General features: G+C 48.4%; 1 protein-coding gene across 8 annotated transcripts in view; it reads left to right on the top strand.

Annotated features, from left to right (window-relative positions):
• LOC119957896 (homeobox protein Meis1-like) overlaps positions 1-24193 on the top strand; it is a 198260-nt gene that overhangs the window by 34416 nt on the left and 139651 nt on the right. For all 8 annotated transcript variants that reach the window (XM_038786082.1, XM_038786080.1, XM_038786079.1 and 5 more), the window contains 2 exons: positions 14704-14754; positions 15140-15190. In XM_038786082.1, the coding sequence (XP_038642010.1) occupies positions 14704-14754; positions 15140-15190 (102 nt within the window). The remainder of the gene's footprint in view (positions 1-14703; positions 14755-15139; positions 15191-24193) is intronic.

Below are 24193 nucleotides of genomic sequence, written 5' to 3'. Positions count from 1 at the left end.
TCCAGGAAGGTTTGGGGGAAATCCTAGGCACCAAAGCAACTTTGCACGTGGACCCAGAAGCCCTTCCAAAATTTTGTAAGGCCAGGCCGGTACCTTTTGCATTAAGGAAGAAAGTAGATGACGAAATAGAAAGGTTACGGCGCGACGGCATTATCAGACCAGTACAGTTCTCAGAATGGGCAGCGCCGGTGGTACCAATTTTGTTGCCAGACGGCTCGATACGTCTCTGTGGAGATTTCAAACAGACAGTAAACAAATACGCACTGCTGGACAAATACCCAATCCCGAAAATAGACGACCTATATGCCAAATTGGCAGGTGGGCTTTTGTTCACGAAACTGGACATGAGCCACGCCTACCTGCAGTTAAAACTGGACAAGGGCTCCCATATGTTCGCTACGATCAACACCCTGAAGGGCCTTTTTCGTTACACTAGACTGCCTTTTGGAGTGTCATCAGCCTGCGCTATATTCCAGCGTACGATGGAAAATATTCTGCAGGGACTACCGCAGGTGGCGATTTATTTGGACGATGTCTTAATCACGGGTAGGACAAACAGGGAACACTTAAGGAACCTGGAGGAAGTGCTCAGGCGTTTCGCAAAGGCAGGCGTACGGCTAAAAAGGGAAAAATGTGTTTTTCTGGCCCCACAAGTGACGTACCTGGGATATAAAGTAGACGAGTCGGGCTTACACCCATTAGAAGACAGAGTAAGGGCAATAAAAGAAGCCCCAGCTCCCACCACGGTCCAGGAGTTACGATCATTTCTAGGGTTGGTAACATATTATGGAAAATTTATTGAAAATAGGGCGTCCAGCCTAGAACCCTTCCACCAGCTACTAAAAAAGGGGCAAGAATGGAAATGGTCCGCCCGCCAAAACCGAGCATTTAGGGACATTAAGGAACAGCTGTCATCCGAAAATGTCCTAGAGCATTATGACCCAAGGAAGGAGTTGGTGGTCACTTGTGATGCATCCCCCTACGGGATAGGAGCCGTCTTAGCCCATAGAGGAAGGAATGGGGAAGAACGGCCAATAGCCTATGTTTCAAGGACCTTGGCGATGGCTGAGAGGAAGTACGCCCAAATCGAGAAGGAAGGACTGGCGGTGATATTCGCAGTAAAAAAATTTCACCAGTATCTGTACGGGCGGAAATTCACCATAGTGACGGACCATAAGCCATTATTAGGGTTAGTAAAAGAAGACAAGTCAATACCCCCGATTGCATCAGCTAGAATCCAACGCTGGGCGTTGCTACTGGCGGCGTATAGATACGTTCTGGAGCACAGACCAGACACTCCGCTGCAAATACCAAAAGTAGAGGAGACAGTAATGACTCTAAATGTTTTGGACACCCTACCAGTAGACGCACAACATATTCGGTTGTGGACGCAAAAAGACCCAGTTTTAGCCAAGATGAAGCATTTACTGCTAACATGGGAACTGGAAAGACCAGTGGAGCCCCAGATGCACCCATACTGGAGCAGAAGGGACCAAATAACCGTAGAAGACGGTATCCTATTATGGGGAGCCCGGGTAATAGTCCCAGCTCAGGGCTGTCAGGCAATCTTAACCGAGTTACATCACGGACACCCAGGGGTGTCGAAAATGAAGATGCTAGCTCGAAGCTACGTTTGGTGGCCAGGTTTGGACACAGACATAGCAGCCTTGGTACGTCGATGCCAGGAGTGCCAACAGGGGCAAAGAGTGCCACCAGCGGCACCATTGCACCCGTGGGAATGGCGAGGCAGACCGTGGACCCGCCTGCATATTGACCATGCCGGCCCTTTCATGGGCTCAATGTTTTTGGTGATAGTGGACGCCCACTCCAAATGGTTGGACGTCCACCGGGTAAACACGGCAAGCACAGCATCGACAATTGAAAAGCTCAGGGCCTCGTTTGCAACACATGGACTTCCGGAGGTATTGGTGTCGGACAACGGAACGGCATTCACAAGTGGTGAATTTGGAAAATTCCTGAAGGAAAACGGAGTCCGTCACATCAAAACGGCCCCTTACCATCCAGCGACCAACGGCCTGGCAGAGAGAGCGGTCCAGACACTTAAAGCGGGACTCAAGAAGCAGCCGGCAGCGTCAATGGACACAAAGCTCTCCCGCTGGCTGTTTGATTACAGGACCACACCGCATTCCACAACGGGCATACTGCCAGCTGAACTCTTAACGGGAATGCGGCTGCGAACGAGGCTGAGTCTCCTTTTCCCAAATTTAACGGGGCAAATGGAGAAACAACAGGAGGCCCAACGCAGGGGCCATGATAATAGTCGGCAGCAGAGACATTTCCAGGTGGGGGCACCGGTTTGGGTCAAGAATTATGGGAATGGACCAACGTGGGTCAAAGGCACGGTAGAGTCCCAAACAGGGCCCATATCGTATGAGGTTTCAATAGGAGGTAAGGTGCTGAAGAAACACCTAAACCAAATAAGGGCAGCGGAACCACACCTGGAGGCAGGCGAAGCAGGACCGCCTCAAGCTGGGATAGCCCAGACGGAAAGGATACCCACACCCCAGCCCCGAGCAATTTCTCCAGACCCCGTCATCCAGTCGTCAGAGTCGGAGATGGAGACGCTCGATGAGGCCCCCGCGACACCTCACCCCGAGGAGGAGGAAGAACAACTTCCAAGGAGGTTGTCAAGGAAAAGACGGGCACCTATAAGGTACACCCCGCCCACTTCGGAGAACGACCCGGCGGACGACACAGAGGTGCCAGACCCAGACATGAGGAGCAGGAAGAAGCTCAGAGGAATGCCAGCTGGCAGGAATTCCTCGGACCTTGGGGGGAGGGGTGTAATGAACTCCAATTGGCTTTATTGGTTGGCCAATTGGTGTATGAGCTCCCTCAATGATAGCTCATTGAGGGGGCCAATATAATCACCTGTGTAGGCTTTGTGAGCCAGTCTTAAGTTGACTGGACTGCTAGCAGCACTGTTTGTAGCTGCTCCTGTAATATCGTTATTGTAAATAAATATTGGTGTGGTGACGGAACTCCTGCCTCCCGTGGATTACTACAGAGAATGTTATATTGAGAGAGAGAGATTGGGAATGTTGGATTGAGAGAGAGAGATTGGGAATGTTGGATTGAGAGATTGGGAATGTTGGATTGAGAGAGATTGAGAATGTTGGATTGAGAGAGAGACTGAGAATGTTGGACTGAGAGATTGGGAATGTTGGATTGAGAGAGAGATTGTGAATGTTGGATTGAGAGAGAGATTGAGAATGTTGGACTGAGTGAGAGAGATTGTGAATTTTGGATTGAGAGAGATTGTGAATGTTGGATTGAGAGAGAGATTGAGAATGTTGGACAGAGAGAGAGTTTGAGAATGTTGGATTGAGAGAGAGAGATTGAGAATGTTGGATTGAGAGAGAGAGATTGTGAATGTTGGATTGAGAGAAAGATTGAGAATGTTGGATTGAGAGAGAGATTGAGAATGTTGGATTGAGAGAGCGAGATTGGACTGTTAGATTGAGAGAGAGAGATTGAGAATGTTGGATTGAGAGAGAGAGATTGAGAATGTTGGATTGACAGAAAGATTGAGAATGTTGGATTGAGAGAGAGAGATTGGGAATGATGGATTGAGAGAAAGATTGAGAATGTTGGATTGAGAGAGAGAGATTGGGAATGTTGGATTGAGAGAAAGATTGTGAATGTTGGATTGAGAGAATGATTGAGAATGTTGGACTGAGAGAGAGATTGAGAATGTTGGATTGAGAGAGAGATTGAGAATGTTGGATTGTGAGCGAGATTGAGAATATTGGATTGAGAGAGAGATAGAGAATATTGGATTGAGAGAGAGATTGAAAATGTTGGATTCAGAGAGAGAGATTGTGAATGTTGGATTCAGAGAAAGATTGAGAATGTTGGATTGAGAGGGAGATTCAGAATGTTGGATTGAGAGAAATGAAATGAAATGAATATTGCTTATTGTCAAGAGTAGGCTTCTAATGAAGTTACTGTGAAAAGCCCCTAATCGCCACATTCTGGCGCCTGTTTGGGGAGGCTGTTCCAGGAATCGAACCGTGCTGCTGGCTTGCCTTGGTCTGCTTTCAAAGCCAGCGATTAGCCCTATAAGCTAAACAGCCCCTATAGAGAGATTGAGAATATTGGACTGAGAGAGAGATTGAGAATGTTGGATTGAGTGAGAGATTGCGAATGTTGGATTGAGTGAGAGATTGAGACTGTTGTACTGAGAGACAGATTGAGAATGTTTGATTGAGAGAGAGAGACTGGGAATGTTGGATTGAGAGAGAGAGATTGCGAATGTTGGATTGAGAGAGAGATTGAGAATATTGGATTGAGAGAGAGATTGAGAATGTTGGATTGAGAGAGGGAGATGGAGAATGTTGGATTGAGAGAAAGATTGAGAATGTTGGATTGAGAGAGAGATTGAGAATGTTGGATTGAGAGAGAGATTGTGAATGTCGGATTGAGAGAAAGATTGAGAATGTTGGACTGAGAGAGAGATCGAGAATGTTGGATTGAGAGAGAGATTGTGAATGTTGGATTGCGAGAGAGAGATTGAGAATGTTGGATTGAGAGAGAGATTGAGAATATTGGATTGAGGGGGAGATTGAGAATATTGGATTGAGAGAGAGATTGAGAATATTGGATTGAGAGAGAGAGATTGTGAATGTTGGATTGAGAGAAAGATTGAGAATGTTGGATTGAGAGAGAGATTGAGAATGTTGGATTGAGAGAGCGAGATTGGACTGTTAGATTGAGAGAGAGAGATTGAGAATGTTGGATTGAGAGAGAGAGATTGTGAATGTTGGATTCAGAGAAAGATTGAGAATGTTGGATTGAGAGGGAGATTCAGAATGTTGGATTGAGAGAAATGAAATGAAATGAGTATCGCTTATTGTCAAGAGTAGGCTTCTAATGAAGTTACTGTGAAAAGCCCCTAATTGCCACATTCCGGCGCCTGTTCGGGGAGGCTGTTACGGGAATCGAACCGTGCTGCTGGCTTGCCTTGGTCTGCTTTCAAAGCCAGCGATTAGCCCTATAAGCTAAACAGCCCCTATAGAGAGATTGAGAATATTGGACTGAGAGAGAGATTGAGAATGTTGGATTGAGTGAGAGATTGCGAATGTTGGATTGAGTGAGAGATTGAGACTGTTGTACTGAGAGACAGATTGAGAATGTTCGATTGAGAGAGAGAGATTGGGAATGTTGGATTGAGAGAGCGAGATTGGGAATGTTGGATTGAGAGAAAGATTGAGAATGTTGGATTGAGAGAGAGAGATTGGGAATGTTGGATTGAGAGAGAGAGATTGCGAATGTTGGATTGAGAGAAAGATTGAGAATGTTGGATTGAGAGAGGGAGATGGAGAATGTTGGATTGAGAGAAAGATAGAGAATGTTGGATTGAGAGAGAGATTGAGAATGTTGGATTGAGAGAGAGATTGTGAATGTCGGATTGAGAGAAAGATTGAGAATGTTGGACTGAGAGAGAGATCGAGAATGTTGGATTGAGAGAGAGATTGAAAATGTTGGATTGAGAGAGAGATTGTGAATGTTGGATTGCGAGAGAGAGATTGAGAATGTTGGATTGAGAGAGAGATTGAGAATATTGGATTGAGAGAGAGATTGAGAATATTGGATTGAGAGAGAGATTGAGAATATTGGATTGAGAGAGAGAGATTGTGAATGTTGGATTGAGAGAAAGATTGAGAATGTTGGATTGAGAGAGAGATTGAGAATGTTGGATTGAGAGAGCGAGATTGGACTGTTAGATTGAGAGAGAGAGATTGAGAATGTTGGATTGAGAGAGAGAGATTGAGAATGTTGGACTGAGAGAGATTGAGAATGTTGGTTTGAGAGAGAGAGATTGAGAATGTTGGATTGACAGAAAGATTGAGAATGTTGGATTGAGAGAGAGATTGGGAATGATGGATTGAGAGAAAGATTGAGAATGTTGGATTGAGAGAGAGAGATTGGGAATGTTGGATTGAGAGAAAGATTGCGAATGTTGGATTGAGAGAATGATTGAGAATGTTGGACTGAGAGAGAGATTGAGAATGTTGGATTGTGAGCGAGATTGAGAATATTGGATTGAGAGAGAGATAGAGAATATTGGATTGAGAGAGAGATTGAAAATGTTGGATTCAGAGAGAGAGATTGTGAATGTTGGATTCAGAGAAAGATTGAGAATGTTGGATTGAGAGGGAGATTCAGAATGTTGGATTGAGAGAAATGAAATGAAATGAATATCGCTTATTGTCAAGAGTAGGCTTCTAATGAAGTTACTGTGAAAAGCCCCTAATCGCCACATTCTGGCGCCTGTTCGGGGAGGCTGTTCCAGGAATCGAACCGTGCTGCTGGCTTGCCTTGGTCTGCTTTCAAAGCCAGCGATTAGCCCTATAAGCTAAACAGCCCCTATAGAGAGATTGAGAATATTGGACTGAGAGAGAGATTGAGAATGTTGGATTGAGTGAGAGATTGCGAATGTTGGATTGAGTGAGAGATTGAGACTGTTGTACTGAGAGACAGATTGAGAATGTTCGATTGAGAGAGAGAGATTGGGAATGTTGGATTGAGAGAGCGAGATTGGGAATGTTGGATTGAGAGAAAGATTGAGAATGTTGGATTGAGAGAGAGAGATTGGGAATGTTGGATTGAGAGAGAGAGATTGCGAATGTTGGATTGAGAGAAAGATGGAGAATGTTGGATTGAGAGAGGGAGATGGAGAATGTTGGATTGAGAGAAAGATTGAGAATGTTGGATTGAGAGAGAGATTGAGAATGTTGGATTGAGAGAGAGATTGTGAATGTCGGATTGAGAGAAAGATTGAGAATGTTGGACTGAGAGAGAGATCGAGAATGTTGGATTGAGAGAGAGATTGAAAATGTTGGATTGAGAGAGAGATTGTGAATGTTGGATTGCGAGAGAGAGATTGAGAATGTTGGATTGAGAGAGAGATTGAGAATATTGGATTGAGAGAGAGATTGAGAATATTGGATTGAGAGAGAGATTGAGAATATGGATTGAGAGAGAGGAGATTGTGAATGTTGGATTGAGAGAAAGATTGAGAATGTTGGATTGAGAGAGAGATTGAGAATGTTTGGATTGAGAGAGCGAGATTGGACTGTTAGATTGAGAGAGAGAGATTGAGAATGTTGGATTGAGAGAGAGAGATTGAGAATGTTGGACTGAGAGAGATTGAGAATGTTGGTTTGAGAGAGAGAGATTGAGAATGTTGGATTGACAGAAAGATTGAGAATGTTGGATTGAGAGAGAGAGATTGGGAATGATGGATTGAGAGAAAGATTGAGAATGTTGGATTGAGAGAGAGAGATTGGGAATGTTGGATTGAGAGAAAGATTGCGAATGTTGGATTGAGAGAATGATTGAGAATGTTGGACTGAGAGAGAGATTGAGAATGTTGGATTGTGAGCGAGATTGAGAATATTGGATTGAGAGAGAGATAGAGAATATTGGATTGAGAGAGAGATTGAAAATGTTGGATTCAGAGAGAGAGATTGTGAATGTTGGATTCAGAGAAAGATTGAGAATGTTGGATTGAGAGGGAGATTCAGAATGTTGGATTGAGAGAAATGAAATGAAATGAATATCGCTTATTGTCAAGAGTAGGCTTCTAATGAAGTTACTGTGAAAAGCCCCTAATCGCCACATTCTGGCGCCTGTTCGGGGAGGCTGTTCCAGGAATCGAACCGTGCTGCTGGCTTGCCTTGGTCTGCTTTCAAAGCCAGCGATTAGCCCTATAAGCTAAACAGCCCCTATAGAGAGATTGAGAATATTGGACTGAGAGAGAGATTGAGAATGTTGGATTGAGTGAGAGATTGCGAATGTTGGATTGAGTGAGAGATTGAGACTGTTGTACTGAGAGACAGATTGAGAATGTTCGATTGAGAGAGAGAGATTGGGAATGTTGGATTGAGAGAGCGAGATTGGGAATGTTGGATTGAGAGAAAGATTGAGAATATTGGATTGAGAGAGAGAGTTTGGGAATGTTGGATTGAGAGAGAGAGATTGCGAATGTTGGATTGAGAGAAAGATTGAGAATGTTGGATTGAGAGAGGGAGATGGAGAATGTTGGATTGAGAGAAAGATTGAGAATGTTGGATTGAGAGAGAGATTGAGAATGTTGGATTGAGAGAGAGATTGTGAATGTCGGATTGAGAGAAAGATTGAGAATGTTGGACTGAGAGTGAGATCGAGAATGTTGGATTGAGAGAGAGATTGAAAATGTTGGATTGAGAGAGAGATTGTGAATGTTGGATTGCGAGAGAGAGATTGAGAATGTTGGATTGAGAGAGAGATTGAGAATATTGGATTGAGGGGGAGATTGAGAATATTGGATTGAGAGAGAGATTGAGAATATTGGATTGAGAGAGAGATTGTGAATGTTGGATTGAGAGAAAGATTGAGAATGTTGGATTGAGAGAGAGATTGAGAATGTTGGATTGAGAGAGCGAGATTGGACTGTTAGATTGAGAGAGAGAGATTGAGAATGTTGGATTGAGAGAGAGATTGAGAATGTTGGATTGAGAGAAAGAGATTGAGAATGTTGGATTGACAGAAAGATTGAGAATGTTGGATTGAGAGAGAGAGATTGGGAATGATGGATTGAGAGAAAGATTGAGAATGTTGGATTGAGAGAGAGAGATTGGGAATGTTGGATTGAGAGAAAGATTGCGAATGTTGGATTGAGAGAATGATTGAGAATGTTGGATTGAGAGAGAGATTGTGAATGTCGGATTGAGAGAAAGATTGAGAATGTTGGATTGAGAGAGAGAGATTGAGAATGTTGGATTGAGAGAGAGATTGAAAATATTGGATTGAGAGGGAGATTGAGAATATTGGATTGAGAGAGAGATTGAGAATATTGGATTGAGGGAGAGATTGAGAATATTGGATTGAGAGAGAGATTGAGAATATTGTATTGAGAGAGAGATTGAGAATATTGGATTGAGGGAGAGATTGAGAATATTGGATTGAGAGAGAGATTGAGAATGTTCGACAGAGAGAGAGATTGAGAATGTTGGATTGAGAGAGAGATTGAGAATGTTGGATTGAGAGAGAGATTGAGAATGTTGGATTGAGAGAGAGATTGAGAATGTTGGATTGAGAGAGAGATTGAGAATGTTGGATTGAGAGAGAGATTGAGAATGTTGGATTGGGAGAGAGATTGAGAATGTTGGATTGAGAGAGAGATTGAGAATGTTGGATTGAGAGAGAGATTGAGAATGTTGGATTGAGAGTGAGATTGAGAATGTTATATTGAGAGAGAGAGAATGAGAATTTTGGATAGAGAGAGAGAGATTGAAAATTTTGGATTGAGAGAGAATGAGAATTTTGGATTGTGAGAGAGAATGAGAATTTTGGATAGAGGGAGCGAGAATGAGAATTTGGCATTGAGCAAATGAGAATTCTAGAATCAGAGACTGTGAATGGTTGTGCATATGTTTGAGGTCGATGAGTGGGTTAAAAATCGGAGATTAAGTGGTATTGCTTTGATACGAAGTATTAATAGAAGTGCCTTGGGCTGTGTGGGTGTGTGTTTGTCTGTATTTGTGTGAGTGTGCATGTGTGGTGAATATAGTCACAGCAAATACTAGATCAATGCACTAAATATATTTGAGGCCGGTGACATAATCCTTGAAATCAACCACAAATCAGTTTTAATCAGTTTGCTAGTCTCTCCCAAACACGCACCAGGTCAAGGCAAAGATATTTTGAACAACATTTCGAGTATTAACATAATCGGGTCTGTAATTACATAGGAGATAAGCTAAAAAGAGTGTGAAATCTCACTGATTAATTTCAGCTCCACTTGTATATTTCTCGGGGATTAATTTAATAAAAATCGATGTTAATAAAAGCGTCAGTTTCCACTAAAAATCTGATTGAAATAGATCAAATTTAATTTCTTCTACCCCCTCCTCCGCAGTCGCAGGACAGATGAGCTTGGGGTGGGGGGTGGGGGGTGGTGTGGGGGAGAGGGGGGGTGTGGGGGTAGAGGGGGGGGGGCATGGGAGGAGAGGAATTGTCTCTCTCCGCGAGAGCTCAGAGTGGGCCTGGCTCGTGGCTGATCAGTCTTCAGAGAGCATTGGCCGGAGGGGGAGTAGGGACCAAGGTGGGATTACAGAGTATGATCGTCATTTGCTGGGGGTGGGGTGGGGGAGGACTGGGACATACAGGGCAGAATCAAGAGTTGGGGGGGGGGGTGGGGGGGGGGGGAGCGTCACATCACATTCTGGGCGCCCTCGTCTGACAACGTTTCGGAGATCCTGTCGGGATGTCCTGGCTCCCCAGACAAATAATGGGTAAAAAATAGAGTGACTGACTTGTGGGCTGAAAAATGGCAGATGGAGTTTAACCCTGATAAATGCGAGGTGATTCATTTTGGTAGATAAAATTTGAATGCGGATTACAGGGTCAACGGCAGGGTTCTGAGGAATGTGGAGGAACAGAGAGATCTTGGGGTTCATGTCCACAGATCTCTGAAGGTTGCCACTCAAGTGGATAGAGCCGTGAAGAAGGCTTATAGTGTGTTAGCGCTTATTAACAGGGGGCTTGAGTTTAAGAGCCGCAGGGTTATGCTGCAACTGTACAGGACCCTGGTGAGACCACATTTGGAGTATTGTGTGCAGTTCTGGTCACCTCATTATAGGAAGGATGTGGAAGCATTGGAAAGGGTGCAAAGGAGATTTACCAGGATGCTGCCTGGTTTGGAGGGTAGGTCTTATGAGGAAAGATTAAGGGACCGAGGGCTTTTCTCTTTGGAGCGGAGGAGGATGGGAGGTGACTTAATCGAGGTTTATAAGATGATGAGGGGGATAGATAGAGTGGACGTTCGGAGACTATTTCCTCGGGTGGATGTACCTGTTACAAGGGGGCATAACTGTAAGGTTTGGGGTGGGAGATATAGGAGGGATGTCCGAGGTAGGTTCTTTACTCAGAGAGTGGTTAGGGTGTGGAATGGACTGCCTGCTGTGATAGTGGAGTCGGACATTTTAGGAATTTTCAAGCGGTTATTGGATAGGCGCATGGAGCACACCAGAATGACAGGGAGTGGGATAGCTTGATCTTGGTTTCGGACAGTGCTCGGCACAACATCGAGGGCCGAAGGGCCTGTTCTGTGCTGTACTGTTCTATGTTCTATGAATGCCTGAGAGACCGATTGGAGAATGTGTTTGAGGGCAGGGCAGAGTGTACATAGACCTTTGCCACACAAACGATCTGCGCCTTATCCAATGCCGGTGCGTAGATGTGTGTCAATGTGTAGAGAGAGACCTGTTTCGGTGTGTGTGCTTTTTCAATCGATGCAATTGAGCCACTAGGCATTTGCATGTTTTTTCCTTACGGTAGATTCTATAGAAATGTGCTTTTTTCAGTTCTGTAATAATGTCAATGAGCTAGCGTAGTGTGAGAGACTTCTGTGTGTGTGTGGCTATTAGTATTTGTGCCTGTGCGCATATATGTGTGTGTAATGACTGTGAGTGTCTATAGGCGTGCGTGTGTATTACTGTCAGTATCTGTACCTGTGTGTGTGTGTGACTGTCAATGTCTGTACCGGTGTGTGTCTGACTGTCAGTGCCTGTACCTGTATGTGTGTGAGAGAGACTGGCAGTGTGAGTATGTGTGTTTGTGTGTCAATGTCAATACCTGTATATGTTAGACAAGTGTCGGTACTTGTGTATTTGTGAGTGTGTGTGACTGTCAGTGTCTTTACCTATGTGTGTGTGTGACCGTCAGTGTCCGCTCCTGTGTGTGTGTGTGACTGTCAGTGTCTGTACCTATGTGCGTGTGACCGTCGGTGTCCACTCCTGTGTGTGTATGTGTGTGACTGTCAGTGTCTGTACCTGTGTTTGTGCATGCATATGATTGTCACTGCCTGTACCGGTCAGTGTCTGTTCCTGTGTGTGCATACTGTGACTGTCAACGTCTGTAGGTGTGCGTGTGTGTGACTCAGTGTCTGTACCTGTGTGTGTGACTGTCAGTGCCTGTAGGTGTGCATGTGTGTGACTCAGTGTCTGTACCTGTGTGTGTGACTGTCAGTGCCTGTACCCTAGTGTGTGCGTGACCAGTGTCTGTACCTGTGTGTGTATGTGACTGTCAGTGTCTGTATCTGTGTGTGTGTGTGTGTGTGTGTGACTGTCAGTGTCTGTATCTGTGTGTGTGTGACTGTCAGTGTCTGTACCTGTGTGTGTCTGTGTAACTGTCAGTGTCTACTTGTGTGTGTGTGTATGTGACTCAGTGTCTGTACCTGTGTGTGTGTGCGACTGTCAGTGGTTTTACCTGTGTGTGTATGTGACCGTTTAGTGTCTGTATCTGTGTGTGTATGTGACCATCAGTGTCTGTACCTGTGTGTGTGTGACTGTCGATGTCTATACCTGTGTGTGTGACTGTCAGTGTCTGTACCTGTGTGTGTGTGTGTGTCTGTCAGTGTCTGTACCTGTGTGTGTGACAGTCAGTGTATGTACCTGTGTGTGTATGTGACTGTTGGTGTCTGTACCTGTGTGTGTATGTGACCATCGGTGTCTGTACCTGTATGTGTATGTGACTGTCGGTGTCTGTACCTGTGCGTGTGACTGTCAGTGTCTGTACCTGTGTGTGTATGACTGTTGGTGTCTGTACCTGTGTGTGTATGTGACCATCAGTGTCTGTACCTGTATGTGTATGTGACTGTCGGTGTCTGTACCTGTGTGTGCATGTGACCGTCGGTGTCTGTACCTGTGTGTGTGTGTGACTGTCAGTGTCTGTACCTGTGTGTGTATGTGACTGTCGGTGTCTATGTGTGTGTGTGTGACTGTCAGTGTCTGTATGTGTGTCTGTATGTGACTGTCAGTGTCTGTACCTATGTGTGTAATTGTCAGTATTGTACCTGTGTGTGTGTGTGACTGTCAGTGTCTGTTCTTGTGTGTGTGTGTGTGACAGTCAGTGTCTGTACCTGTTGTGTGCGACTGTCAGTGTCTGTACCTGTGTGTGTCTGTGTAACTGTCAGTGTCTACTTGTGTGTGTGTGTATGTGACTCAGTGTCTGTACCTGTGTGTGTGCGACTGTCAGTGGTTGTACCTGTGTGTGTATGTGACAGTTTAGTGTCTGTATCTGTGTGTGTATGTGACCATCAGTGTCTGTACCTGTGTGTGTGTGTGACTGTCGATGTCTATACCTGTGTGTGTGACTGTCAGTGTCTGTACCTGTGTGTGTGTGTGTGTCTGTCAGTGTCTGTACCTGTGTGTGTGACAGTCAGTGTATGTACCTGTGTGTGTATGTGACTGTTGGTGTCTGTACCTGTGTGTGTATGTGACCATCGGTGTCTGTACCTGTATGTGTATGTGACTGTCGGTGTCTGTACCTGTGCGTGTGACTGTCAGTGTCTGTACCTGTGTGTGTATGACTGTTGGTGTCTGTACCTGTGTGTGTATGTGACCATCAGTGTCTGTACCTGTATGTGTATGTGACTGTCGGTGTCTGTACCTGTGTGTGCATGTGACCGTCGGTGTCTGTACCTGTGTGTGTGTGTGACTGTCAGTGTCTGTACCTGTGTGTGTATGTGACTGTCGGTGTCTATGTGTGTGTGTGTGACTGTCAGTGTCTGTATGTGTGTCTGTATGTGACTGTCACTGTCTGTACCTATGTGTGTAATTGTCAGTGTTGTACCTGTGTGTGTGTGTGACTGTCAGTGTCTGTTCTTGTGTGTGTGTGTGTGACAGTCAGTGTCTGTACCTGTTGTGTGCGACTGTCAGTGTCTGTACCTGTGTGTGTGTGTGTGAGACTGTCTGTGTCTGTACCTGTGTGTGTGTGTGTGTGTGACTGTCAGTGTCTGTACCTGTGTGTGTGTGTGTGGCTGTCAGTGTCTGTACCTGTGTGTGTGTGTGTGTGTGACTGTCAGTGTCTGTACCTGTGTGTGTGTGTGTGTGACTGTCAGTGTCTGTACCTGTGTATGTGTGTGACTGTCAGTGTCTGTACCTGTGTGTGTGACTGTCAGTGTCTGTACCTGTGTGTGTGTGACTGTCAGTGTCTGTACCTGTGTGTGTGACTGTCAGTGTCTGTACCTGTGTGTGTGTGTGTGTGTGTGACTGTCAGTGTCTGTACCTGTGTGTGTGTGTGAGACTGTCAGTGTCTGTACATGTGTGTGTGTGTGTGTGTGTGACTGTCAGTGTCTGTACCTGTGTGTGTGTGAGACTGTCAGTGTCTGTATCTGTGTGTGTGACTGTCTGTGTCTGTACCTATGTGTGTGTGTGTGAGAGAGACTGTCAGTGTCTGTACCTGTGTGTGTGTGTGTGACTGTCAGTGTCTGTACCTGTGTGTGTGTGCGTGTGACTGTCAGTGTCTGTACCTGTGTGCATATCCCGACATTCCCCTGACACCAGATTCTCTATCCTACTGGGGAATGCATTCAGAGAACCCTGGGATGGAAAATCCAGCTGCTGTCTCTGCGTTAATGTTCAAGTACAGTTTAGTCTCTGTCCTTGTTCATGTGTTCGTGTGTGTGTGTGTGTATATTATCAGTGCCTGCCTGTGCATACTGTCAGTGTCTGTACCTGTGTGTGAGTGTGTGAGTGAGTGTGTAACTATGCATATCTGACGTACGTTACTGCCAGTACACAGAGTAAGTTAGAAACTATTTTTCTAACTCCAGTTCCAGGATCTGGGCTTTAAGTATTGCCGGCAGTTAACCATCTCCAGTCTAAAACGTTATCAAACTCTTTTATTTTCTAGATCCGGACAGAAAAACCTCTATTTTCCTCGAACCCCGAGCTGGATAATTTGGTAATTAGAGATTTAAATGTGAACTGTGTTTGTTTTGAGCAGACTGATCGATTTTGAAAAGAATACCGAGGGGGTGGCTGCTGTCGAAATATTCCTTCCCAGTTAGCCTCTGTGAAAAATCCCTGAAACATAATCACTGAAATCCGCAATGTTTAATTGTGTGTTTAACAAAATAATGTTTGGGGGGGGGGGGGGAGGGTTTAATTGAATTAATCAGTTACTGTTGCAAATTGGGTTTGTAACAAGACCCAAATGTAACTTTGCCGAGAACTGCCTCCGAGGTTGGAGGCTGTGCGCGCGGGTCATTGATTGTTGTGATGTTCGGGCCACGCACTGACCCAGTCACTGGGTTCACTTCACTGAACCTCCTCCTTTCTCCCCACAGATGATTCAGGCCATTCAGGTGTTGAGGTTTCACCTTCTGGAGTTGGAGAAGGTAAGAAGAGGTTATTGGAAGCGTGTGTACGTGCGTGACGGGGTGGCGCGCGTGATGGGTGTGAGTGCTTGCGTGACAGGGAGTGTGTGTGCATGAGTGTGTGACGGGGTGTGTGTGTGCATGAGTGTGTGACAGGGAGTGTGTGTGCATGAGTGTGTGACGGTGTGTGTATGTGTGTGACGGTGTGTGTATGTGTGTGTGTGTGGGGGGGGTGTGTATGTGATGGTGTGTGTGACGGTGTGTGTGACAGGGGTGTGTGTGTGTGTGACGGGGTGTGTGTGTGATGGGGTGTGTGTGTGAAACGGTGTGTGTGTGTGACGGGGTGTGTGTGTGTGTGACGGGGTGTGTGTGTGACGGGTGTATGTGTGTGTGACGGGGTGTGTGTGGGACGGGTGTGTGTGTGTGTGACGGGTGTATGTGTGTGGGACGGGTGTGTGTGTGTGTGACGGGTGTATGTGTGTGTGACGGGGTGTGTGTGTGACGGGGTGTATGTGTGTGTGACGGGGTGTGTGTGTGACGGGGTGTGTGTGTGTGACGGGGTGTGTGCGTGACGGGGTGTGTGTGTGACGGGGTGTGTGTGTGTGACGGGGTGTGTGTGTGTGACGGGGTGTGTGTGCGTGTGACGGGGTGTGTGTGTGTGTGACGGGGGGTGTGTGTGTGACGGGGTGTGTGTGTGTGTGACGGGGTGTGTGTGTCGGGGTGTGTGTGTGTGATGGGGTGTGTGTGTGTCGGGGTGTGTGTGTGTGTCGGGGTGTGTGTGTGTCGGGGTGTGTGTGTGTCGGGGTGTGTGTGTGTGTGTGACGGGGTGTGTGTGTGACGGGGTGTGTGTGTGTGTGACAGGGTGTGTGTGTGTGACGGGGTGTGTGTGTGTCGGGGTGTGTGTGTGTCGGGGTGTGTGTGTGTCGGGGTGTGTGTGTGTGTGTGACGGGGTGTGTGTGTGACGGGGTGTGTGTGTGTGTGACAGGGTGTGTGTGTGTGACGGGGTGTGTGTGTGACGGGGTGTGTGACGGGGTGTGTGTGTGTGTGTGACGGGGAGTGTGTGTGACGGGGAGTGTGTGTGTGTGACAGGGAGTGCGTGTGACGGGGAGTGCGTGTGACGGGGTGTGTGTGACGGGGAGTGTGTGTGACGGGGAGTGGGTGTGACGGGGAGTGTGTGTGACGGGGTGTGTGTGTGACGGGGTGTGTGTGTGACGGGGTGTGTGTGTGACGGGGTGTGTGTGTGACGGGGTGTGTGTGTGACGGGGTGTGTGTGTGTGTGACGGGGTGTGTGTGTGTGTGACGGGGTGTGTGTGTGTGTGACGGGGTGTGTGTGTGTGTGACGGGGTGTGTGTGTGACGGGGTGTGTGTGTGTGTGACGGGGTGTGTGTGTGACGGGTTGTGTGCGTGACGGGGTGTGTGTGTGTGTGACGGGGTGTGTGTGTGACGGGGTGTGTGTGTGACGGGGTGTGTGTGTGACGGGGTGTGTGTGTGTGTGACGGGGTGTGTGTGTGTGTGACGGGGTGTGTGTGTGACGGGGTGTGTGTGTGTGTGACGGGGTGTGTGTGTGTGTGACGGGTTGTGTGCGTGACGGGGTGTGTGCGTGACGGGGTGTGTGTGACGGGGTGTATGTGTGACGGTGTGTGTGTGTGTGTGACGGGGTGTGTGTGTGTGTGACGGGGTGTGTGTGTGTGTGACGGGGTGTGTGTGTGTGTGACGGGGTGTGTGTATGTGTGACTTGGTGTGTGTGTGACGGGGTGTGTGTGTGTGTGTGTGTGACGGGGTGTGTCTGTGCTGTCTCATTTGTGCCTCTAAACCTGCGTCATGTGATCATTAACTATTTAATGCCAATCGCCCTGAGGGACATTGGTTGAATGTTGCAGCGACGGAGGCAAATAAACGTCCAATTACTCCCGTCATTGATCCTTTTCTCATTCCATGCATATCTTCTCCCTCATTCGTCTCATTCCTCCCTGCCGTTATTATTTCCCTCTCTCTCTTTTCACACAGATGAATTCTCTCCACCTCTTCAATGCTAATTCCTACACTGACATTGAAATCTCATTCTCCCCACACCTTCCAGTTTCGCTGCCTCTTCTTCTTATTATCCTTCTGACCCTTCACAGTTGGGAAGCGGCGGGGCAACGAAGGGTAACGATTATTTTGTGGCTAGACTGTTAAATAAATGCTCCCCTGTAAATATAAATAGCTACAAGATTATTTGGGCAGCACGGTAGCACAGTGGTTAGCACAATCGCTTCACAGCTCCAGGATCCCAGGTTCAATTCCGGCTTGGGTCGCTGTCTGTGTGGAGTCTGCACGTTCTCCCCGTGTCTGCGTGGGTTTCCTCCGGGAGCTGCGGTTTCCTCCCACCAAGTCTGAACACGTGCAGGTTAGGGTGGATTGGCCATGCTAAATTGTCCCTTAGCGTCCTAAAAGGTTAGGAGGGGTTATTGGGTTACGGGGATAGGGTGGAAGTGAGGGCTGAAGTGGGTCGGTGCAGACTCGATGGGCCAAATGGCCTCCTTCTGCACTGTATGTTCTATTAGCCAACACTGGCTCCTCGCAATCAATCGGCGTGATTAGCTACAGGAGATGGAGAGATTGCCAGTACAGCGCAATGTCCAAAAACCTCATAACCTTCAGGAAAATCACCTAAACATATTTAAAATGCATGCATCGCAATATTCATGTCATAATAATAATCTAAATATACGGGGGATGTTTAGTGACGTACGACATATATAATGAAAATATTATTTATAACCAATCAAAGCCCTTTTCTATGAAATATAAATAGTTGTTCGCTTGACTATAGTCAATGGAAGGGTCTTGGGGAAAATTGATGTACAGAGAGATCTGGGAGTTCAGGTCCATTGTACCCTGAAGGTTGCAACGCAGGTCGATAGAGTGGTCAAGAAGGCATACAGCATGCTTGCCTTCATCGGACGGGGTATTGAGTACAAGAGTCGGCAGGTCATGTTACAGTTGTATAGGACTTTGGTTAGACCACATTTGGAATACTGCGTGCAGTTCTGGTCGCCACATTACCAGAAGGATGTGGATGCTTTGGAGAGGGTGCAGAGGAGGTTCACCAGGATGTTGCCTGGTATGGAGGGTGCTAGCTATGTAGAAAAGTTGAGTAGATTAGGATTGTTTTCGTTGGAAAGACAGAGGTTGAGGGGGGACCTGATTGAGGTCTACAAAATTATGAGAGGTATGGACAGGGTGGATAGCAACAAGCTTTTTCAAGGAGTGGGGGTGTCAGTTACAAGGGGAAAGTTTAAGGGAGATGTGCGTGGAAACTTTTTTACGCAGAGGGTGGTGGGTGCCTGGAACGCTTTACCAGCGAAGGTGGTAGAGGCGGGCACGATAGCATCATTTAAGAGGCATCTAGACAGGTATATGAATGGGCGGCAACAGAGGGAGGTAGACCTTGGAAAATAGGAGACAGGTTTAGATAAAGGATCTGGATCGGTGCAGGCTGGGAGGGCCGAAGGGCCTGTTCCTGTGCTGTAATTTTCTTTGTTCTTTTTTTTAATAAATTTAGATTACCCAATTATTTTTTCCAATTAAGGGGCAATTTAGCGTGGCCAATCCACCTACTCTGCACATTTTTGGGTTGTGGGGGCGAAACCCATGCAGACACTGGGAGAATGTGCAAACTCCACACGGACAGTGACCCAGAGCCGGGATCGAACCTGGGACCTAAGCGCCGTGAGGCAGTTGTGCTAACCACTAGGCCACCGTGCTGCCCTATTTTCTTTGTTCTTGACATTTGCGTTGTCCTTTTATTAAAAAAAAAATTTTTGAGTACCCAAATATTTTTTCCCAACTAAGGGGCAATTTAGCCTGGCCAATCCACCTAAATTGCACATCTTTGGGTTGTGTGGGGTGAAACCCACACAGACATGGGGAGAATGTGCAAACTCCACACAGTGACCTGGGCCGGGATCGAACCCGGGTCCTCTCCTCCGTAGGCGGCATGCGAACCACTGCGCCAGCGTGCCGCCCTTGCGCATTGTCCTGATGAGTGCAAGGTGCAAAACTTCGACAGCTTGTGCCTGTCCCCCGAACATATCTGCGACCTGTTCAGCAATGACGTTACGTGAAATCTAAATATCACATCTGGGGCTGCTTAGCGGGCAACACGTTACATGTGCAATGTAAACGTTGCAAGTGGGAGTATGTGTCGTATTTCTGCTGTAATTATTTTTAATTACTCCGAAAATGCCTGGGCCTGCTGCTGTGAACGAGAGGATGTGAGTATGTGGTGCTATTTGCAATGGGTGCCTGGGTTTTATGTATCTACATCTCAGCTATTTCTCTCCATGGAGCAATTTCACCTCGGGGAAAAAAAAATAAGGAAAAATTTTCAGCCTCATTAACCCTAAATCAGATTATTAAATCAGCTCCTGCTGGACGGAATCCACCAGGAAGTCCTTCTTGCTCCAAAGGCCGTTTCCCTGAATGCAATCGATAGCAAGGTGTAGAGAAGCCAACACGGCTCGGCGCAAGGCGGTTTAGCGCACGCCGGGGTCACTCCCGCGCCCCGTGACTTTTTCATTTATATCAAATTGGACACATTTCAGAGGGACGTCCACTGGCAGTGAAAGAAAGTTCGTGTTCGAGCAGCACAGCCTGGAAGAAGGAAATGAGAAGCATTTATTTCGCTGGTCGTGTTTAAATGTGGGGGGGGGGGGGGGGGGGGCAGGGAAAGAGAGTGGGATCAAAGGAGTTACACGCAAGACAGAGGGAGGGGGGGGGGTTTCATGTTTAAGGGCCGTGGGACACGGAGTGAATGGCGAGTTCAACCCAATGGGCTCTGTGAGTGAGCGTAGCCGACTCGCGAGGGATTCTATCTCCAGGGGGTGGGGGCGGTCATTCTGGGAATTCCTTTGAAAATAGATCCGATTTCAGAGGGCTGTTGGGAAGGGGGGGGGGGGGGGGGGGGGGCTGGAAGACGGTGTGGGGTGGGGCGGGGGGGTAGCTGTGATGAGCTGGGGACGAAGAACAAGGAAAAGTACAGCACAGTAACAGGCCCTTCGGCCCTCCAAGCCTGCGTCGACCATGATGCCCCGTCGAACCTAAAACCTTCTGCGCTTCTGGAGTCCATTTGCCTCACTTCCTGGGCCCGTATCCCTCTTTTCCCATCCCATTCATTAATTAATTTGTCAGGACGCCCCTTAAACGTCACTATCGTCCCGGCTTCCACCACCTCCTCCGGCAGCGAGTTCCAGGCACCCGCTACCCTCTGTGTAAAAAAAAAACTTACCTCGTACATCTCCTCTGAACTTTGCCCCTTGCGCTTTCAACCTGTCCCCTAATAATTGACTCTTCCAGTCTGGGGAGAAAGCCTCAGACTGTCCACTCTGTCAAGGCCATTTGGACATGGTTGACGGCACTCTTACTGAGAGAGATCGGAGTGCAGACATTTCGGAAAACAAACCTTGAAGGGCGGATTTCAATGATAAGCGGGCCGAGGGAGGGGGCAAAAAGGGGAGCAACTGTCGGATTGCGATTCCGGGAGGCGCTTTACAAAAAGAATGCCCGGTTATCGAAAATGGCCTTTTGAGTCGGCTGCTGGGAGCTAAAAAAAAAAGCGGGGATGGCTTCTGAAGCCAGTGGAGGTGACGTGGATGATGCCTGCTGATGTCACCCCGGTTCATAATGTCCCATCGTTCGTTCCGGCATTTTGTAAACAGCGGGTCTTTTTCTCGTCTACCTCAGGAGGTCTTGGCCTGATGTCAGGTCGCGGACGCAGAAGGAGGCCCATTGAGCCAGCCCCGGCTCTCCAACCGAGCATCGTGATTCAGTGCCAATCCTCTGCCTTTTACCCCCGCGCCCCCCCCCCCCCCCCCCCCGCACATTATTTCTATTCAAATAATCATCTAATCCCCTCTGGAAAGCCTCGATTGAAGCTGCCTCCTCCACACTTCCAGGCCGTGCATTCCAGACCCCAACCACTCGCTGGGTGAAAACGTTTTTTTTTCTCACACATCAGGTTTGCTTCTTTTACAAATCACTTTAAATCTGTGCCCCCCCCTCGTCCTCCATCCTTTCCCGAGCAGCAACAGTTTCTCCCCGTCTACTCTGTCCAGACCCCCCCCCCCTCATGATTTTGAACATCTCGATCAAATCTCCTCTCGGCCTCCCTCTCTCCGAGGAGAATCTTGCGATGGGCCTATAAGCGTCCCAGTCTGATGGTCCTCGTTCCCGTGTCAGTCTGGGTGTTCCACCTGTGGGCCCGTTGGCAGTGAAGGAGAGGAACCCTGAGATTCGAGTCCGCCCCATCCTCACGTGGCCTGCAGACACCCTAGGGCCCAGCAGGGGGCAGCGACGGGCAATTCCGGCTGTTAAATGACACTTTCCTTTCCCCACTGGGCTCCCCTTCCTCACCGTGTCACGCCGAGGTTGGTTGCGGCGCCTGCAAACCACCGGCCTTTGCCATGGATCAGCGCACAGAACGGACATCGAGCCTGGGGGGGGGGGGGGGGGGGGGGGCTGCTGTACTTATCTGCGTAGCTCCTCACAGATTTGGCTGCCAATGGGATTCAGCCTGAGCCTTCAGATGGAGAGGGGGGGGGGGTGATCGTGAACTGCTTAATTAAAAAAACAACAAAAACAAATGAGTAACACGCAAGAATATCTGGAAATATGGGAGCTCATGAACAGCTAAGAAAATTAAAGAGGGTGGGGGAGGAGGGTGGGGGTGAAAAGGGGGAGTGTGGACTGTTTTCTGATTTATTTATGTTTTTGTACCTTTGAATATGTTTGGAATAAAATACATTGAAGGAATGATTTAAAAAGGCAACTTTGCTGGATTGTGCAAAGAGGGGCGCAGACTACAAGAGCTAAGCTCTGTCGAACCTTCACAAAACTCCCAGTAGGCCTCAACGGCTAGGCCTCAGCAGCCAGTACAGTGCCTGATTTGGGCCACCTCACTTTAGCACGCCAAGGTTTTAGGGAGAGCACAGGGCAGGATTGACCCGGATGGCTCCAGCCGCCGGGGAAGCTTCAGAGCGCAGAAGGAGACCATTCGGCCCATCGGGTCTGTACCGGCTCTCTGAGAGCGCAGTCTACCCGAGCCCCAATCCCCCAATCCTTACCCCCGTGACCTTGCACAATTCCCTCTTTTCGGACAGCAATCTGATTCCCTTTTCAACACCTCGATCAAATCTGCCTCAGCTGCCCACCCACCCCCCCCTCTTCCCAACGCCCCCCCCCTCGCATCCCCCCTGCCCCCAACCCCCCCCCCCCCCCCACACACACCCCTCTCCACAACGACCCCCCCCCCTCCCCTCAGGAAGCTAATTCCAGGCTCCAAACACCCTCTGGGTGAGGAGCACAAGGGGACTTCAGTCGAGTGGCCAGAGGAGGGAAACTGGGACTGTTGACTTCGAGAGAGAAAGGAGAAGACGGAGAATGTTGGACCCAGCATTTGTTGCCATCCCTAATTGCCCTTGAACTGTGTGTCTCGCTCAGCCATTTTCAGAGGGGGGGGGGGGGGGGGGAGGGTAGTCGAGAGTCGATCACATCGCTGTGGGTTAGGCCAGACCGGGTAAGATTTCCGTCCCACATTAGTGAACCAGACGGGTTTCTACAACAATCGATGGTGTTTGTCATGGTCGTCATCTCTGATTCCCCCCCCCCCCCCCCTCATGGTCATCATCTCTGATCTCCGCCCCCCCCCCCACCCCCCCTCATGGTCATCATCTCTGATCTCCCCCCCCCCCACCCCCCCCCCCCCCCACCCCCCCCGGCTATCTAGAAACACACAGGTTCAGATAGAGCAGGTGAAGAAAGCTTACAACAGTCGCAAAAATAAAAAATATCGGAAGGTCCGAAGGAGCACTGGAAATACAGACGTAAAGTGGAAAATGGCATCGCGAAAACAAAGAGCGGATGTGGAAAAATATTGGCAGCTAAAATCACGGCCAGTCCAAAGGTGATTCCTGAAAAAATGAAAAATGAAAATCGCTTATTGTCACGAGTAGGCTTCAATGAAGTTACTGTGAAAAGCCCCTAGTCGCCACATTCCGGCGCCTGTCCGGGAAGGCTGGTACGGGAATCGAACCGTGCTGCTGGCCTGCTTGGTCTGCTTTAAAAGCCAGCGATTTAGCCCAGTGAGCTAAACCAGCTCCTGTGTACCATTAAGAGCGAGAGGGTCCCTGGCGCTTTGAGGCAGCGGTGCTAACCACTGTGCCACCGCGCCGTGTAGAGGGGTCAATAACCAGGGGGGCATCGGTTTAACCTAAGAGGTAGACGGTTAGGAAGGGAGTTGAGGAGAAGCCTTTTCACCCAGAGGGTAGCGGGAATCTGGAACTCGCTGCCTGAACGGCTGATGGAGGCGGGAACCCTCACAACGTTTAAGAAGCATCTCGATGAGCATTGGAAACGCCGCGGATCAAATGCTGGAAAGTGGGATTAGAATGGATCGGTGTTGGATGGCCGGTGCAGACACGATGGGCCGAACGGCCTCTTTCTGTGCCGTGAAGCTCGATGATTCTAAAGGAGGAGGATGATGCGGAAGTTCTTCAGAATCTACGGCCCCGTTCTTGATCCGCTCACGAACGGGGGCCGTCTCTCCCCCGCCCTCTCTGCCAGGCCCCTCGTGATTTTGAACATCTGGATCAAATCCCCCCCCCCCCCCCCCCACCCCCACCCCCTACCCCCGGGCCCTCCGCAAAGAGGACAGTCCCAACCTTCTCCGATCGCTGGCTAGAAAGCACCCGGCGCTCCCGGAAGGCGCTATACAAACGTAGAACTATCTGCTTCCCTTTCTCCTCGTCCCCAGCCAAGCCGGACGGGGGCTTTTATTTTCTTCCTTATCCTGGCTGCAAGATTTGACGGGCGCCTTGATAAGCAGCCCATCCAATCGGTGGCCCTCTCAGCATAGACAGCCAGAGCATGACGAGGACCCCCCCCCCCTCCCCACCCCCCACCCCCCCTCTCCCTTCCCCCCCCACCTCCTCCCCCCCCCCCCCCCCCTCCAGGCTGCGAGTCAGGATGGGATCAAAGGCCCCA

This window comes from Scyliorhinus canicula, chromosome 27 (genome assembly GCF_902713615.1).
Source record: "Scyliorhinus canicula chromosome 27, sScyCan1.1, whole genome shotgun sequence".
NCBI classification, from domain to species: Eukaryota; Metazoa; Chordata; class Chondrichthyes; order Carcharhiniformes; family Scyliorhinidae; genus Scyliorhinus; species Scyliorhinus canicula.
The sequence above is the reverse complement of the archived record's forward strand: the minus strand, read 5'-3'. Positions and strand labels throughout refer to the sequence as shown.